Here is an 18,197-nt window from a genome sequence, read left to right as displayed (position 1 = left end):
AGTGTCTGTGTATTTCCTAATCTGGAGGTTTTTATCATAACAAATTCTGTTAGAAGCTACCTAAAATTTAGATAAATAAAATGTCTCAATTCTTCTCAGAATAAGAACAAAGGACTTCAATCAAAATAACAAATTATATCTTAGATCAGAAAAATATAAAAGAAATGAGTTCAAAGATAATTCCTAAAGACACACAAATACAGCTAGTTTGCTAATAGTTTCTGGATTTCATCAGAAGTGTATAAAACATTATATAAAACAATATCAATGAAAAATCTCAATCCTAGAAAAGCTCTTTTAAATAGTATTCACCTATGAAACGTTTGCCAACTGATAAATGTTCTCTTTTGAATTTCATCAAAAGCAGTTTGTAAATTAAAGTGAAACGGGAAAAATGTATGGGTTTTTGGTACTGACAGAATCAGTAATCCTCCACTTTAGGGGCTTAAGATACCATATAAAATGTTTCAAAAGGTATCTTCCCTGGGCTAGCCAACAATATTATGAAATTTAATTTCTCCTGAGTTCTCCTCACAAATTTTCTCATAAATTTTCCAAAAGCATAGAGATAAGCAAAAAAAAAAAAAATATTTAGCAGGCTTTAGCAAACTGACTGTGTGGATCACTATAAACTGTGGAAAATTCTTAAAGAGATGGGAATACCAGACCACCTGACCTGCCTCTTGAGAAACCTGTATGCAGGTCAGGAAGCAACAGTTAAAACTGGACATGGAACAGATTGGTTCCAAACAGGAAAAGGAATACGTCAAGGCTGTATACTGTCACCCTGCTTATTTAACTTATATGCAGAGTACATCATGAGAATCGCTGGGTTGGATGAAGCACAAGCTGGAATCAAGATTGCCGGGAGAAATATAAATAACCTCAGATATGCAGACACCAACTTTATGGCAGAAAGTGAAGAGGAACCAGAAAGCCTCTTGATGAAAGTGAAAGAGGAGAGTGAAAAAGTTGGCTTAAAGTTCAACATTCAGAAAATGAAGATCATGGCATTTGGTCCCATCACTTCATGGCAAATAGATGGGGAAACAGTGTCAGACTTTATTTTTTTGGGCTCCAAAATCACTGCAGATGGTGATTGCAGCCATGAAATTAAAAGACACTTACTCCTTGGAAGAAAAGTTATGACCAACCTAGATAGCACATTAAAAAGCAGAGACACTACTTTGCCAACTAAGGTCCGTCTAGTCAAGGCTATGGTTTTTCCAGTAGTCATATATGGATGTGAGAGTTGGACTGTGAAGAAAGCTGAGCGCCGAAGAATTGATGCTTTTGAACTGTTGTGTTGGAGAAGACTCTTGAGAGTCCCTTGGACTGCAAGGAGATCCAACCAGTCCATCCTAAAGGAGATCAGTCCTGGGTGTTCACTGGAAGGACTGATGCTGAAGCTGAAACTCCAGTACTTTGGCCACCTCATGCGAAGAGTTGACTCATTGGAAAAGACCCTGATGCTGGGAAGGATTGGGGCAGGAGGAGAAGGGGAAGACAGAGGATGAGATGGCTGGATGGCGTCACTGACTCGATGGACATGAGTTTGGACAGGCGCTGGGAGTTGGGTGATGGACAGGGAGGCCTGGTGTGCTGCTTCATGGGGTCACAAAGAGTCAGACACGACTGAGCGACTGAACTGCACTGAACTGATGTTGAAGCTGAAACTCCCAATATTTTGGCCACTTGATGCAAAGAGCTGACTCATTTGAAAAGACCCTGATCCTGGGAAAGATTGAAGGCAGGAGGAGAAGGGGACGACAGAGGATGAGATGGTTGGCTGGCATCACCAACACAATGGACATGCGTGCTGTGGTTCATGGGGTCGCAAAGAGTTAGACACAACTGAGCGACTGCACTGCACTGAACTAAATAAACTGAAGTTTAACTATGTATGGAAGAAAGAAAAGTGTTAGTCATTCAGTCGTGTCTGACTCTTTGCGACGCCATGGTCTGTGGCCCATCAGTGGACTACAGTTCAGGAATTCTCACACAGCATTAGAGTGAAACTGAAAGTGCTAGTCACTCAGTCGTGTCCAGCTCTTCGCCACCCCATGGACTGTAGCCCACCAGGCTCCTCGGTCCATGTACTTCTCCAAGCAAGAATACTGGAGTGGGTTGCTATTTCCTTCCTTAGGGGATCTTCCTGATCCAGGGATAAAATCCGGGTCTCCCACATTGCAGCCAGATTCTTTACTGTCTGAGCCATCAGAGAAGCTCTTAACCACATATAGCAGACTGTAATGGCTATCTGTGTAACAATACTAAAAATACATATATCACACATAATATGTGCAACTATTTCACAGCAGTCTAAATACTGCCAAAGAAAAACACGACTGTGTAAATATTTTCTCTCACAGAAAAAGCTTTTGAAAGTCTTGATTTTGATCTGCTATTGTTTATAGTAACAAGAAACACAGAACGACTGAACTTACCACAACTGGAAACTGGCAGTCTGAGTGGAATCACAAAAGTCAATACCCACTGAAACAGTAATGGATCCCGCAGGCTCAAGAGATTCTAGGAAATAAGATAATTTAGACATGAAAACACAGAGGAAGTGAAAAAGAGGCAAACTAAACACTGAAAACATATGTAATATTTGTGGTTTGGTTAAAGTAGTCAAATTTAATAATTTGTAAAAATAATTTGAAACTAACGGTATTAAAGCAAATTATAAAGTAATTTCACCTCAAGGCTTTCTTTTTCACAACGTAATTCTGCACATACCTACAATGAACATACTACATCTATTTGTTTCAGAAATAGAGCTCATCCTGAGAAATTCCATGTTTTACAATTGTGTCTTGATAGGAACTGAAGGTGAGAAGGAAATAAATGTTTTCCTGTTTCGAACATCTGTATCAGACTCTGGGTGTTATAAGAGATTATATACTTAAAACTATGGAATATTTACTCTAGATATGAAAAATACATTTTCAGCAATGTCCTAAATTTTCACAGGGGAAAAAGTCCAAAATTTAAAGCATGCAAATTAAAGCAAAGTTGGAAGAAGAAATTAACTTGTCCTCAGCTATTACTGAAGATAACTGGCATTATATGAACCAAAACAGTAAGTCTAATTGTATTATTTGAAGAATTACTCAAAGAAAATTTAGTAGCAGATGTTATCTTGAGAAAACAAATTATAAAATGACATTTTGTAGATGTGTAATTTCTGAACTTTCACCTATCAACTAATCAAGTGTGGGAAATAACTGCTTCAATATACAGTACTGGTTAATAATAATAAAACTCAAGATAAACAATAACACGATTTTACACTGCTTATGACTCCAGAGTCAAACAGTAATCCTATACATTAGAATAATAAGGGATCTTAAACATATACCTATTTAGTATAAATATTTGTATATATTCTATATTTAAATAGAAACCATTCACTTTTGATTTCTACTTTGTTTAAAGTCTCCAGTATAACTGTGGTTGTATTGTTAGTTGTATTATTGGATGTAACTATATTTTAGCAATCACACAATGGTCCAATAGACTGTGATTATCCTAGGGCTTGTGATAGGTATAATTTCCTATATAATGCTAACCATTACAGAAATCATGGTACAGGTAGGACAAAATAATTCAATAAGCTTAAAATATTAAGAAGTATTTTTATATCTAAAAGCCTAAATGAAGATTAAGCACTATAAGGAAGTATTTGATGCTGACTTTTAAAGTGTTATTGGTGTGCTGATTCTAGTTGGAATTCCATTTATTTGTAAACCTAACATTTACCAGGAGGGTATGTAAGTACGCCAGAAGCCTTGCTACTTAATCTTCGACAAACAGGCTTTACTGTAAATAACTACAATGATAGTTTTCTTGCATTTCTCCTAAAGCCTACACCGTATCAGTTCACAGCTGTCAGTCACACTGTTCAATGCTCTTCTTCACTGAATCCTTGATGCTTTCTTCTGTGCACAGATATACTGGGGTTTGGTCTTGTTTGCACCTGACACCACATTGGTAGCAAATGCTGTCATCTTCAAAAAACGATGGCACTCGGGACTAGATCTTTCTATATCATGTATCCTCATATCTCATTTGACCAAGTGACAGTTCTTAGGATGCCTTGATGATGTCACTGTCTGACACAGTTTCATAACATCCTCAGTCTTAAGATAATTAACTGCGAGCTGAGCGCCATACTAATTCTGGAGGCTAGTTCATGATCAATAGTATGTTTTATTATATGAAAGCTTCAACAGCAGAGGGGCTTCCCTGGTGGCTCAGATGGTAAAGCACATGCCTGCAATGTGGGAGACCCAGTTCGATCCCTGGGTCGGGAAGATCCCCTGGAGAAGGAAATGGCAACCCACTCCAGTACTCTTACCTGGAAAATTCCACGGACTGAGGAGCCTGGTAGGCTACAGTCCATGTGGTCACAAACAGTTGGACATGACTGAGCAGACATGAATTCGGACACTTTCACTTTCAAGAGCAAAGTGATCAGCATAAAATTATTCATAAAACAGATTTTTATAATATTTGAAGCCTACTATAATACATTGGAACAGTTTATTCAGGCAGGGGTCTACAGTTGAATACTGGTTCTGAATCATCACAATAGACATGAGAGGGTTATGCAGAAATGGCTGAAAAACACTGGTTCTATTATACCACTATATTAATAATGAAAAATGAAATCATACAGGATGCTGTCTACTATGATGGGACAGTTGTATAGTAACTGGTGAAATCTTAGCTGAACTCAAACTTGTCAAGTGTTAACACAGAGTCACTGAATATAGTGCAGAGAGCCTAAGGCTACTCTTTTGGGGGGTGTGTGTGTGTGTGTGTTAAATTTCCTGTGTCCATGTACCTGATCTTCGTGGGAAAATGGCACTTTATTCCTAACACTCCTGCTAGGAATCCAGTTTCATGCTAAAGGCAGGGCAAAATCCTGACAAAACAGTTTTCTCATATTACAGAAAAAAGAGAATAGACTGGTGACAAATAAGAAAGTCACTGACTCCTTAACATACGTATATGTGCTTATTAAAGAACACCAGTATCTTACTTCCTTTATTTCACAAAAATACGAAGATGCAGTATTTTTGTTGCATCCTTAGGATGTTTCTGGAGGACTAATTAAGATATATCATACTCTGAGCTCTACTGTTATCTACTGCCTGGGAATCTATACTGCATGGGAAAGAACTCTGTATCTTGAGGGTATCCAGTAAATGCCAACAAAATGAATGAAACCCTATGGTCAGGAAATCTGCCTAAGAAAAGAAAGCCTATTACTAGTACTGAGGCAATGATATATATTCATATTTTATTTTGGTGTGAAGGCCATACTCTGAAATTTATTCTATTTATTTCTTCTGTTCTACACAGGCCAACAAAAGGTCAACTTATCAACTCATTACGCCAGCTCAAAGAAATGTTAATACTGTTCTACTGTTTTAACCTTTGGATAACATTTTCAACCTTCAGACAATGCATATATCAGTTGCTTGATGCTTCTTAAAGTAACTTTTTAACTAGATAAAAAAAGTTGGATTGCAAGCAATAAAAAAGAACACAAATTGGGATACTCTTAATTCCTTGGCAATATGTTAACCACAAAATAAATAAGAATCAGCACACTGTATTCTTTAAATGGTGTCTTAATTACCAAATTATTTTTTAAAAAGGATATTAAGCAGGTTCTGAAATCAATTTACTTTAACTCTACTTCTCTCTACTTTGGCTGCTACCAAATTTCATCTAAATATTAGTAATTTTTTATATCTTTGTGGAAAAAATATAACACAAAGGATGATTTTTTTACTGAATGACTCATTAAAATGACAGAGGAGAGAATTCAACAATGTCAAAGAGCTCACTCAGGCAAAGATGGAAAAAGACAGAATAACTATACGATAGGAAATAAGGAGTAAAGAAGGTACAGTTACCTGGTCAAAAGGCTTTGCTCACCTCAAGTATCATAAAATAGGAACTATGTGGACCTGCTTGTAACTCTTCAAGGATTCAATGACAGAAACCTTATATCACTTTTAATTAAGATCTTTTCTGCAGCTTCTTTCAACTAAACTGTAGGACTGCCTCCACTCATACAAAACCAAAATAGAGCTGAACATTCTAACTACTGTACCATTTAAAAAATTCAAAGTAAGCCATACAACTGTTACGCTTAATGCTAAGAAGGTGTATCTCCTGTAGCAGCTGGGGAGACAGGATGATGTACCGGGCCCAGAGGCAGCCTGGAAGGCGCATGGTGCACAGCAGGGGCAGCCTACTCGGTGTCAGCTGGTTGTGCAGCAGGTGGGGATAAAGCATGGGCACCGCCATACTCTTGTGCTTTATCCATGAACAGCGAGATTTTTGGGTTTGTCCTTTACTGTGAAAAGATGCTGATTTTTAAATGGTGGCAACAGATTAAAACACATGATGTGTGAAAATACCAGTGGGCGTTTCTGCCTTCAGAAACATACTGTGGGCTTTCTGCCTTCAGAAAGAAGGAAGACAAACAGAATTGGTATACACCCTCTCAGTCTTTGCTCCCTTTATATTTCAGTCTACAGAATGTGAAGGAAAATGGGGAAGAAAAGATGCAGGAGGTACTATAACCAAAAGGCAAAGCAAAATCATGCAGGGAAGGAAGCTGACCAGGAAAAGAGGTGGGGGTAGGTGATGCGGGTAGGAAAAATGCACAGACATTTTGATTCTCCAGAACCATTCTTCCATCAGTACTGGTTATTACCACTGATGGTACTTGATTTGCTAGGGGCAAAGAAATGTATTTATCTTATACAATAAATTTGGTTTAAAAAGGAAAAACTAATGTTGGGTTGGCCAAAAAGTTCATTCAGGTTCTACCATGCCATGGTAATGAAAAACCCAAATTAACTTTTTGGCCAACCCAATATAAACCGAGTTTGGTAAAAATCAATAAAATAATATGTATTCTCCTTTATTTTAAAAATAAACACGTTTAATTATCAAATATAGTTAAAGCAACAAATGAGAATTAATATTTACCTATTGGATTAAAAACATGCATTTGCATGCCCATAGGAAGCTTTTTCCCCCCTACGTGGATATTTTCTATCTTCTGATCAGTGGTATTATTCAGTGTTATTTGCACAGAGACCATCTTATCACCAAAAATGCAAGGCTGTCTTGGAAAGAAGTAGTGGGCAGCGAGTCCTTTCCCACTCATTCGATGAAGCAGCACATGAGTTTTCCCTGGTACGAAAACAGGAGTACTGACCTATCGCACATTGGAAAAAGAAAAAAAATTGTGAATTAGTGAAAATAACTACTAATTCTTAGAAAATATGTAAAAATTCGTAACATTTAACTCCTATTTTCCCTAAAGTATTAAATAAATCACAATAAGACACAATAGTAGGGTATCGCATAGATATGAAGTCAGAAATTATAAAAATTCTTCTGTACTCTCCACGCATATATTAAAATATTTTGACAATCTACATCTAAAAAAGAAGAGAATAATTGCAGTGATAGAAATATATCTATTTTTTAGAGTTTATAAACTTTATTTTCTTCCTAGGTATATTTTGGACATTTTGCCAATTTTCTTTTTATTTTTAATAATTTGTCTTTTGATTTCCTTGGGCTTTCAAACTATAAGATATAAGGCAGAACTTATATCTGCCTATAAGTTCATTATAATATCTTTCATTATAGGTAGATACTTATACTTTCATTTCCAATCTTGACTCCTTTAACTTTTTTCATCTTGAATTTCTTTCACTATAAACTAAAGACAATAACCTCCTTTTTAAGTGGTTCTTCCTTTGCTTTAATGATTAAAAGATTTTCCCTGCCTCAAGATTAGGTAACTATTCATTTACATTTTCTTCCAGAGCTCTTATGGTTCCAATTTTTCAATTTATGAGGAACTAATTTAGGTAGAGAGTCCCTTGGACTGCAAGGAGATCCAACCAGTCCATCCTAAAGGAGATCAGCCCTGGGTGTTCACTGGAAGGACTGATGATAAAGCTGAAACTCCAGTACTTTGGCCACCTCACGCAAAGAGTTGACTCATTGGAAAAGACTCTGATGCTGGGAGGGATTGGGGGCAGGAGGAGAAGGGGACGACAGGGGATGAGATGGCTGGATGGCATCACTGACTTGATGGACGTGAGTCTGAGTGAACTCCGGGAGTTGGTGATGGACAGGGAGGCCTGGTGTGCTGTGATTCATGGGGTTGCAAAGAGTCAGACATGATTGAGTGACTGAACTGAACTGAATTGAATTTAGGTATATTTACTCTATATTTAATCATTTTCCTCCAAATACTTAACATCTGTACATGATTCAATGATTAGCTTTTCCTCAATGGTCTGTAAATGCAAACATTCTAATTATTTAGTTGGAGACATTTTTGAACCTTGATAGAACTGCTAAATCAGTACCACACTGCTTCATTTCTTAAAGCCCCACAATCTGAATCAGTTATTTGACCAAACAGTTCAGTTCAGTTCAGTTGCTCAGTCGTGTCCGACTCTTTGCGACCCCATGAATCGCAGCACGCCAGGCCTCCCTGTCCATCACCAACTCCCAGAGTTCACTCAGACTCATATCCATCGAGTCAGTGATGCCATCCAGACATCTCATCCTCTGTCGTCCCCTTCTCCTCCTGCCCCCAATCCCTCCCAGCATCACAGTCTTTTCTAATGAGTCAACTCTTCGCATGAGGTGGCCAAAGTACTGGAGTTTCAGCTTTAGCATCATTCCTTCCAAAGAAATCCCAGGGCTGATCTCCTTCAGAATGGACTGGTTGGATCTCCTTGCAGTCCAAAGGACTCTCAAAGAGTCTTCTCCAACAGCACAGTTCAAACACATCAATTCTTCGGCGCTCAGCTTTCTTCACAGTCCAACTCTCAAAGTGTCCCTTATTCCTCCACCCACCCCGCCCCCCTGCCAATATTTTCTTGGCTAATCACCTGTTTTTGTTTCCACTGAACTTTATAGACTCTTTGAGCTAAATTCAATTGTGATTGGAATCAAAGGCAGCATATTAAGTAAAAAAAAAAAAAAACCCATCCATTCTAAAATCATAAGGTGGCTGTCTTTCCATTCAAAGTACTGCATGTGACTTGACATAGGAAGGCTTTAAAAACAAACAATTTGTAATTAAACAGGTCCAATCAAGATTTGTTCCTAACAAGCTTCCTCTCCCAAACTAGGTTTCCTATTATAATTTAACCTGTTCAACAGGTTCACCATGTCACTGACATCTGGTATATAAAAAGCTTAATAATAATACTAATCATTTAAAATGCATCAACAAAAATCCAAGAGTTAAGCAGAAAAGCAGAAGAGAAGCAGGAATCTGGAGTTATAAGCAGCCAGGAATTAGGTTCTTTGAAGGCAGGCCTTACGTCATTTAAGAGCTATCAACTTGTCTGAGTTGGTTTATTGAATTCTCTCAATCTAGTTCTGGAACACATGGTCCAACTTGTCTCAAAATTCTGCACCTTTATTATGATAGTTAAAATGATGCTAAAGCAGTGTGCAGCAATGGAATAAAAACAGTGTGATTGTCTTCACTCATTCTTTCCACACTCAGCCAAATTCAAGAAGCACTCTTTAATGAAGTTAGCATCTAAAAAGGTCCTCTGTAACAATCTTCCAAGCTTATCTATGATAATGCAAAAAAGCCTATGTTTTCTGTCACAGTAAAATAGCTCCTAAATGGCATTTAGAGGGTAATAATATAGCTTTTTTTTAACTACAGAGATGGGCTAAATGACAATGACTGTTTTTTCTAACCTATTTTTTAAGTTCATACCAGTCACATTTAGTGAATCTCCTCTAATATCTTAACTACATAGATGATATTTTGTTCAAGAAAACCAGTAGGTTCCATAAATCCTTTGCCAATTTCCACATGTAATACAATTAATCCTGACAAGAAAACAAGACTTTAGGTCAACGTTTTGTATATCAGATTAGTTACCTATACTCCAGAAGCACACATATGATCTGTGGGTGCTTATATTCTAAGATGGCTTTTCTGACTTTACAATTGATAAATAATGATTATTTTACTAAATGTTAGAACAGTAGTAAAAGGTAAATTAATTAGAGAATGACCTAGGCTGCGGCTGTGAAAATGAGGATTTAAGTTTAAAGATACTTGAAAAATCTGAACAAAACAGACCATCTTTGGCCCACAAGCCAAATATGACCTGCTGCCGGTCTCATAGTTTTTTTGGAACACAGACATTTGCATTCTTTGACATACTGTGGATGGTTCCTCTTCTGCTCTATGGTGGAAGAGCTGAGTACTTCCAATGCCTAACATATTTACCATCTGGACCCATTATAGAAAAAGTTGGCTGACCCCTGACCTAAGGGCACAATGTCACATCCTTCCTTCTCCAGTTGTTGAGGAATAGTTCTCCATATTCTCTCACAGTTCTGCGCAGCTTCTAAGGAATGGCATTAACAAACAGCTTTGCTCCTGAAAAGTCTTTTCCAGGATGTATAACAAACAGTCTTTGGAAAGGGTTCAGTGCCTCCCCTCTGGCGCAAAGGTTGAACAGATTTACCAAAAGACCCTCATAAAAGGTTGGGATCTTTAATGCTGAAAATCTTCTTCTCTAAAGCAACACACTGCATGTGCAGTCATACCTGGCATTCATTGTGTCACCCTGTGAAAACTGGGGGAGTGGCAAGAACGATGTTCCCCTGGCTACTGCTACTGCTGTGCGTAATAAATTGTCCTCTGCCTTTGACACAGGAGTCTGCGTCTTCTATCAGTAGCCATGAAATTGTCTCAGGCTAATTTGTTAACCTGCAAGTGAGGCAACATCTCATACCCTTCACAGTTCTCTGATATCTATTCATGTCCTTATTTTTTGGTCACTCAACAATTCCCAGATCCACTTACTCTAAACAGCTAAATTAACACTGAGTAGGACTATCATGTACAGCTGTACAGCTGTAACTGCCTGAGACTGGAATATGAGCTAAAAACCTAGCTTACACTAAAGGCCTTTACAGAATGTTCACAATGGTACCGCCTGGGCTAGCGCACTTCGCTACTGAGAAGCCTACTTTATATAGTAGAAGCTACTTTTTTCTTTTCACTTTCCTTTGTAAAAGTTGATTTTATAACCTGGATAATTATTTCTATGGGTTTCTGATGTCTTATAATGTCTTCTGATGGCTAAGTTTTATGACAGACACCGAGGAATCAGAATTCAGTGTTTCAGGATTGCTTTTATCTGGTTGAAGACTAAAGGCTAGTCTCTCAAAGGTGCTTTCTCCCCAGTGCTCCACCTATACAGGTTATGTCCGGGACTGCCTAACACATCCAACCACCTTCTAAGAATGTTGCCATTCAGTTCCTGATGCAGCTGGCATGTTCTCATGACAACTCCTATCTGACCACATTAAGGAATGGCTCAGGAATGGATGCCTGGCCCAATGAGTACCTTTCCTAGGATTTTTGCATTTGGCACTTGGGACGTAGAGTCAATCTCTCCCAAGTGGCTAAAAGTCTGAAATTTAAAACTCTAATGTCTGTGGCCACATTTCCTGCCATATTGCTCAGCAAAAAATAAAACAAAGCACAGATGAGAGAGAGAGCCCGGCGGGTATCTTTGGTTTGGATGGTTCTTAAAGCTGACATATTCCTACCATTTCTGATGCATGGCTTTCTGTAAAATACTCTAGGAAGTGGAACCCTCTGCCCCTTTTCTTTGGTTTAAGCCAGTTCAAATTCAGTTTCTGTCATTTAACTCTCCCAACTCAACTACTAATCAGGATTAGTCAGATTTCAGGATGCTAACTGGGGGAGTGGGGAATAAAATCATAATGGGAGAATGTACTTTCTCATGCTTTCCCCTAAAGCCCTGGTAGAGATGTTATGGCCAAACTCATGCATGGCATCTGATTAGGTTCAACCATATGAATCTACCAATTCTGTAGATCAAACAGTTGAATTAGAGCACAAGAAATAAAAGCAAAAACAAACAAATAGGACTATGTTAAACTTGACAGTTTTGCACAGCAAAGGAACTGCTGACAAAATGAAAAGATAATCTACTGGACAGGAGAAAATATTTGCGAATGATATGACCGATAAGGAGTTAGTACCCAAAATACATAAACAGCTCATACAATTCAACATCAAAAAAACAAACCACCCAATTAAAAAATGGGCAGAAGATCTGAATAAACATTTCTTCAAAGACAGCACACAGATGTCCAGCTGGCACACGAAAAGATATTCAACATCTTTAATTATAAGAGAAATGCTAATTAAAACCACAACGAGATATCGCTTCACAGCTGTCAGAATACACACCACGTCTTCTCTATCCATTCAGCTACTGATGGACATTTTGGCTGCTTCCAGACCTTGTCTATTGTAAGGATGTTGCTATGAACACTGAAGTGCATATAGTTTTTCAAATTAGTGTTTCTTTTTTGGGGATATGTACCCAGGAGTGGAATGTAATATGGCAGTTCTATTTTTCGCTTTTGAGAAATCTCCATGTTATTTTTCACCAATTTACACTCCTACCAATAATGTAGACGGGTTCCCCTTTCTCCACATCCTCACCAACAATTGTTGTGTTCCACCAATGTAAATTGGTGGAAAATAATATGGAAGTTCCTCAAAAAACTAAACATAGAACTACCATCTGACATTCCACTCCTAGATACATATCAAAAAAAAAAAAGAGAAAATACTAATTTGAAAAACTACATGCACTTTATGTTCTCAACAACATCTTTACAATAGCCAAGATCTGGAAGCAACCAAAATGTCTATCAATAGGTGAATGGCTAGAGAAGATGTGGTGTGTATATACATATACACACACATACACATACAGTGGAATACCACTCAGTCATAAAAAAGAATTAAAGTTTTGCCATCTGCAACAACATGGATGGACTTGGAGGGTTTTATGCTAAGTGAAACAAGTCAAACAAAAAGAAGACAAACACGGTATGTAGAATCTAAAAAAGAAAACATACTAGTGAATATAACAACAAGAAAGTAGACTCACAGGTATAAGAACAGACTAGTGGTAACTGGTGATGAGAGGAAAGGGAAAGGGGAGAGACGGGAGTAGGAGGCTAAGAGGCACAAACTAATGTGTATAAACTAAATAAGCTCCAAGGATATATCATGCAACACAGGGAATACCGCCAACATTTTATAACTACTATAGATGGAGCATAACCTTTAAAAACTGATTTATTACATTGTTCATCTGAAACGTAAATAATTTTGTACATCAACTATACTTCAAAAAATAAAGAGAAAAATAAAAAGAGTGGAATTAGCAATTCTTATGGTTCAATCTAAAAGCCTGCTTTGGTTCCAGGCTACTCTCTTCAGGGAAGAGGAATTCGTGACGTGCCCATACTACTCACTGAAGCTCTATGTTGAGGCTACAGAGCAAAAGCCCAGCTAATAAAGGACTGGTTTGCCTGTCATTGTTCTCTGACTCTATGTCTCCCTTGGGTATCTTGGGGAGAAAGGTGTGCGACCAAAACCTCACATCTGGATTACTCCTAAAGCCTTCTAGTTGGTCTCCTTGCTCCTATTCTTGCATCCTACAGAGCACATACTGAAAACAGAAGCCAGTAAGAATCAGTTAAAATAAAGTTACATCATATCCCCTCTCTGTTCAAAACCCTTCAGTGGCTCCCAATTTCATTGAAAATGAGACCTAAAAACTCTTATAAAGGCCGATAAGGCCCCATATGGCCTGGCCCCATTGTGTTTCTTTGACCTCACTTCCTGTTACTTTTGAACCCACAACTCCCTTCACTCCAGCCACCCTGACACCCTTCCTGCTCCTTGCACACACCAGTAAGCCTCCCACCCAGGGCCTTGCCACTGGATACCCCATCCTGGAATGCACTATCTCCAAATACTCACATGGCTCAGTGCCGATATACCTTTGCTCAAATGTTTCCTTCTCAATGCGGTTTAGCCCATTTGCATCTCTTCCTTCTGATTCCCCTTTCTTCTTTTTCCATAGTCACTTAATACCTTCTCGGATACAATACACATAATCACATAATTTGCTTATTTGCTATGTTTATTATCTGTCTCTCCATTTATTCCTTGATTTTATGTTCAATTTATAAAACACAATTGTACCCATTTTTAGAACTCAAAGTATAATTTTTCCACTTTAATTTAGTCTACAGAGATCTACAGATAATATACTACTAGTATTGGTCATAACTATACTTAACAGATGCTGAGTGCTCAACACTGTTCCTAAAAATATTACAGTCTTTCAAGGAGCTTACTGTGTTGATAAGTGAAGATTATCAATATTAATATTTGTCGGTTTTAGGATATGACTTGACTAAGAATTTCCTAGTACATATATGACTATGCACAAATGAAAAGTACCATATTTCTTAAGGTACACACAAAGAACAATTTAATAATTAGAAGGATTTCTATGATACAAACACTAATTCTTAAAGTATCCAGTTCAGGTAAAAGCATTATTTTCCATTAAATACTGAAACTTGTATAAAGAGGATCCTATGAAAGGCAGTATTTTTTAAGTTTTGATTTAATTATTTAATTGCCAATGTCCAAAGAATTAAAAATTTAGCTGTATTATAAGCAAATGATTTGGGTTATCCTCACTATGATTCCTGAGAAGGTAACTAGCTCAGTAACTGTAATAACTCTAAACTATAAAGCCCCCTTCTAGAGCTAACAGAACAAAAGGCATCAAGTAACAGTGAGATAATCCTCACAAATCTCTACACAGCATATGTTTAAATAATAAAAGTCATTTGTGTACCTTTAGATGGTTTATGAAAATAACCAATCAATTCTGCAGACACAACATTATTTCTAAAGGAAATCTATGTGACTCATGATGCCTGTAGATACACAGAGACAAACCACACATATTTTATCAGTTTATTACAGTAAGCAAATAAGCGTGGAATGAGAGTGCACATAACTGTCTACTTAGCGCTTACTGAAACATTTATAAGAGCTGTTATCTTCCTAATAACAGACAGACAGCGTGCAATTTTAGAGAGGAGAAAAGCTTCATATTTTTTAACACTTCACTAAAAAGTAACTGAAGAGTGTAAAATGAAAAATACTCTGTGCAGTTAGCTGGTAATGGACCATATTATCAACTCAAGTTAGATTTATAGGATACAAACTAGTCACTAATAGTTATTTTATGACATAGCGTGTCTGCTTTTTTTTTGAGATTATTAAGATTAAAGTTGTAAAACTTCTTTCAAAATGATTGAATTATAAAATTTAAATGAGAATTGAAAATAAAACAGGGAGTATCAAGTAAGTGCCTAAGAATAAACCTTGTTCAACATCTGCGTTACTATTTCAGAGATGACACTTCCACATAAAGCTTTATGAAAACAATGTCTTCTAGTCTTTTGCTTCAATCCACATTCAGACACTTAATTGTTTTTAAATATTATCAATCTACTCTGTTTTTGGACTTCAAAAATATAAAGGTCTATAGTACATAAAATACTTTCTTTATATCTAATTTTGTTTGGTTTATTTTACGGCAGTATATATTTAGATATATGATTTATAAAAAATGACCAGAAAACAGTTGTAAATAAAGATGCAGTTTCATCTTTAAAATTAGCACTTTTTAAACCAGTGTAAATCTCAACTGGTAAGAACCATAATGCAGAAAGCTAGAGTATTGCTTTATTTGCCCAGTAAACTGTAGAAAGTGAGCCCACTTTAATATTTAGTACTGGGTCCAGGTGGCACAGTGGTAAAGAATCTGCCTGCCGATGCAAGAGATAAGGGTTCGATCCCTGGGTCAGGAAGATCTCCTAAGGAAACGGCAACCTATTCCAATATTCTTCCCTGGAAAATTTCATGGACAGAGGGGCTTAGCAGGCTCTATAGTTCAGGGAGTCACAAAGACCCCACACGACTGAGAATACACACACACTCACACACCGAGTTGTTGTTTAGTTGCTGAGTTGGGTTTGACCCTTTTGCGACCCCATGGACTGAAGCCTGCCAGGCTTCTCTGTCCATGGGATTTTCCAGGTAAGAATACTGGAGTGGGTTCTCCTTTCCTTCTCCAAGGGATCTTCCTGAACCAGGGATCAAAATGGTGTCTTCTTCACTGACAGGTGAATTCTTTATCATGAGCCACCAAGGAAGCCCCTTAGCACCTAGTACAGGATTTAAAAAAGCAAACAGCAGTATACCTATGGCTGATTCATGGTGACATCTGGCAGAAACCAACAAAATTCTGTAAAGCCGTCATCCTTCATTTAAAAAAAAAAGCAAAGGGCAAATTTGTTTAACTGTTAGCTAGAACTATATACATAAGACTCAAGTAAATATATATTTTTCCATCAAATATGACTTTAAATAAATGGTTTATAATTTTAAAGATAACTTCTTCCTTGTATATGTAAATTAAGGTATTCTAGAAAGTATCAATGATTGCACTAATTACTCTTATTTTAGTCATCAGTATATTCACCTCTTATTTTGCTAATAAATAAAACTGTATTTGCAGAAAGAGCTGAGTACATTATCAACAAACATTTAGTGAGAACCTTACTTCATGCATGGTGTTAAGCAGGCTCCAGCAAACTTGGCCTGTCCATCAAAACTAGTCCACTGCTTTTGTGTAGTCTGTGAGCTAAGAATGGTTTTTACGTTTTTAAATGGTTGAAAAAATAAAAAGAAATAACATTTTGTGACATTAGAATGATAAGAAATTAAAATTCAATGTCCACAAAGTTTTACTGGAACACTGCCACACTTCATTCATTTCTATATTGTCTCTGGCTGCTTTGCCAGAGTGGCACAGTTGAACGGCTGTGGTCTGGAAAGTTGAACATATTTACTCTCTGGCCCTTAACAAAATGTTCACTGACTCCCATATAGCATGTGTTCTGTTTCCACAGCTGTTGAGAGGAAGGTAAAATCAGTTTATAATAATATCCTATTCTTTCCTCTCCCCAAACGAAAACTTATAATCCTCACTGTCAATATTCTACTTTTTAATAAATCTGAAATCCAGAATGATGTATATATACTTTTAAATAGTTGTATATATTATACATTCCACTTTCATAGAGGAATAGTTCCAGAACTATGGATACAGATATGTTACACTATTCTACTATTTTTTTTTTCATATTTCCTTTCTGACTTCTGGCTTAAAGTGAAGTGAAAGTGAAGTCGCTCGGTCATGTCCAACTCTTTGTGACCCCATGGACTACAGGGTGCTAATAAAACCAAAATAATCTGGTTTCCAAAGTGTTTAGCATAAACCTTCCAATAATGGGCTACAATAAATTTCGTCAGAACCAGAGCATTTTACATGAGAACAAAACAATCATGAGTGGTTATCTGACAAATATGATAATCACATGATCTTAGTAGTTCACCTGCTTTCTGACAATATCAACGACATCATATGCAAAAAGAAAATGGTAGACCCTCTTCCTTTGGAACCAAGCTCAGAACTGAACTATGGCATTGTGTTTGGCATCCTTATTTCCCTCCAACAACTACTTGAGAAGTCTGATGTCTTTTGTATTCATCTTCTTCTTTTCTGCTGTCTACCACCAGCTTAGTTCAAGTCCATCAGTGACACTTAAAACATTAAAAAAACTTGAAATTTGAAATTGCAAAAGAAGTGCAGTTTATTGAAAACAAGTTCAAACATTATGGAAATCTTTACTCATCATTAATGACTTGCTGTACCTCCCAAGTCTTTGCTCGCCTCTTATTTCTGCTTGCTCATTCAAACTGGCCTCCCGGTCTCTTGACTCTTCCCTCTGCAACCTGTACAGACTGTCGAAGACTGTACCTCCCCTATACACTCAGTGAGGAAGTGAGCAGAAAGTGTTGAGCTTTGAAGCCAGATAGATGAACTGAACCTCTGGCTCTGCAACTTACTAAGCCTATGACACTAAAAAAGTTACTCATACTCTAGAGACCTCAATTTTCACATCTGTGAAATGGGGAAAATACCATCTATCTTTCAGGGTTGTTGTAAATCTAGGCTAAATATTGGAGGAGTGAAGGGCCTGAAGGTGTTAACATGATTGGCACAAGCATGGGAGTAAGACATAACTTCACAGTTGAAATAAGAATATCTGGTTGAAATTCTGTACAGGTCAAAATTGGGAATGGAACAGATCAAAGAGTCTGT

General features: G+C 37.3%; 1 protein-coding gene across 1 annotated transcript in view; it reads right to left on the bottom strand.

The window, feature by feature from the left end:
- AP3B1 (adaptor related protein complex 3 subunit beta 1) overlaps positions 1-18,197 on the bottom strand; it is a 239,403-nt gene that overhangs the window by 30,701 nt on the left and 190,505 nt on the right. Inside the window, exons 23-24 of the mRNA XM_068963860.1 lie at positions 7,021-7,252; positions 2,448-2,532 (exon numbers count right to left, since the gene is read on the bottom strand). Of these exons, the coding sequence (XP_068819961.1) occupies positions 2,448-2,532; positions 7,021-7,252 (317 nt within the window). The remainder of the gene's footprint in view (positions 1-2,447; positions 2,533-7,020; positions 7,253-18,197) is intronic.

Source organism: Capricornis sumatraensis, chromosome 2 (genome assembly GCF_032405125.1).
Source record: "Capricornis sumatraensis isolate serow.1 chromosome 2, serow.2, whole genome shotgun sequence".
NCBI lineage: Eukaryota > Metazoa > Chordata > Mammalia > Artiodactyla > Bovidae > Capricornis > Capricornis sumatraensis.
Note: the sequence above shows the minus strand (reverse complement) of the source record. Positions and strands in the feature narration are given on the sequence as shown.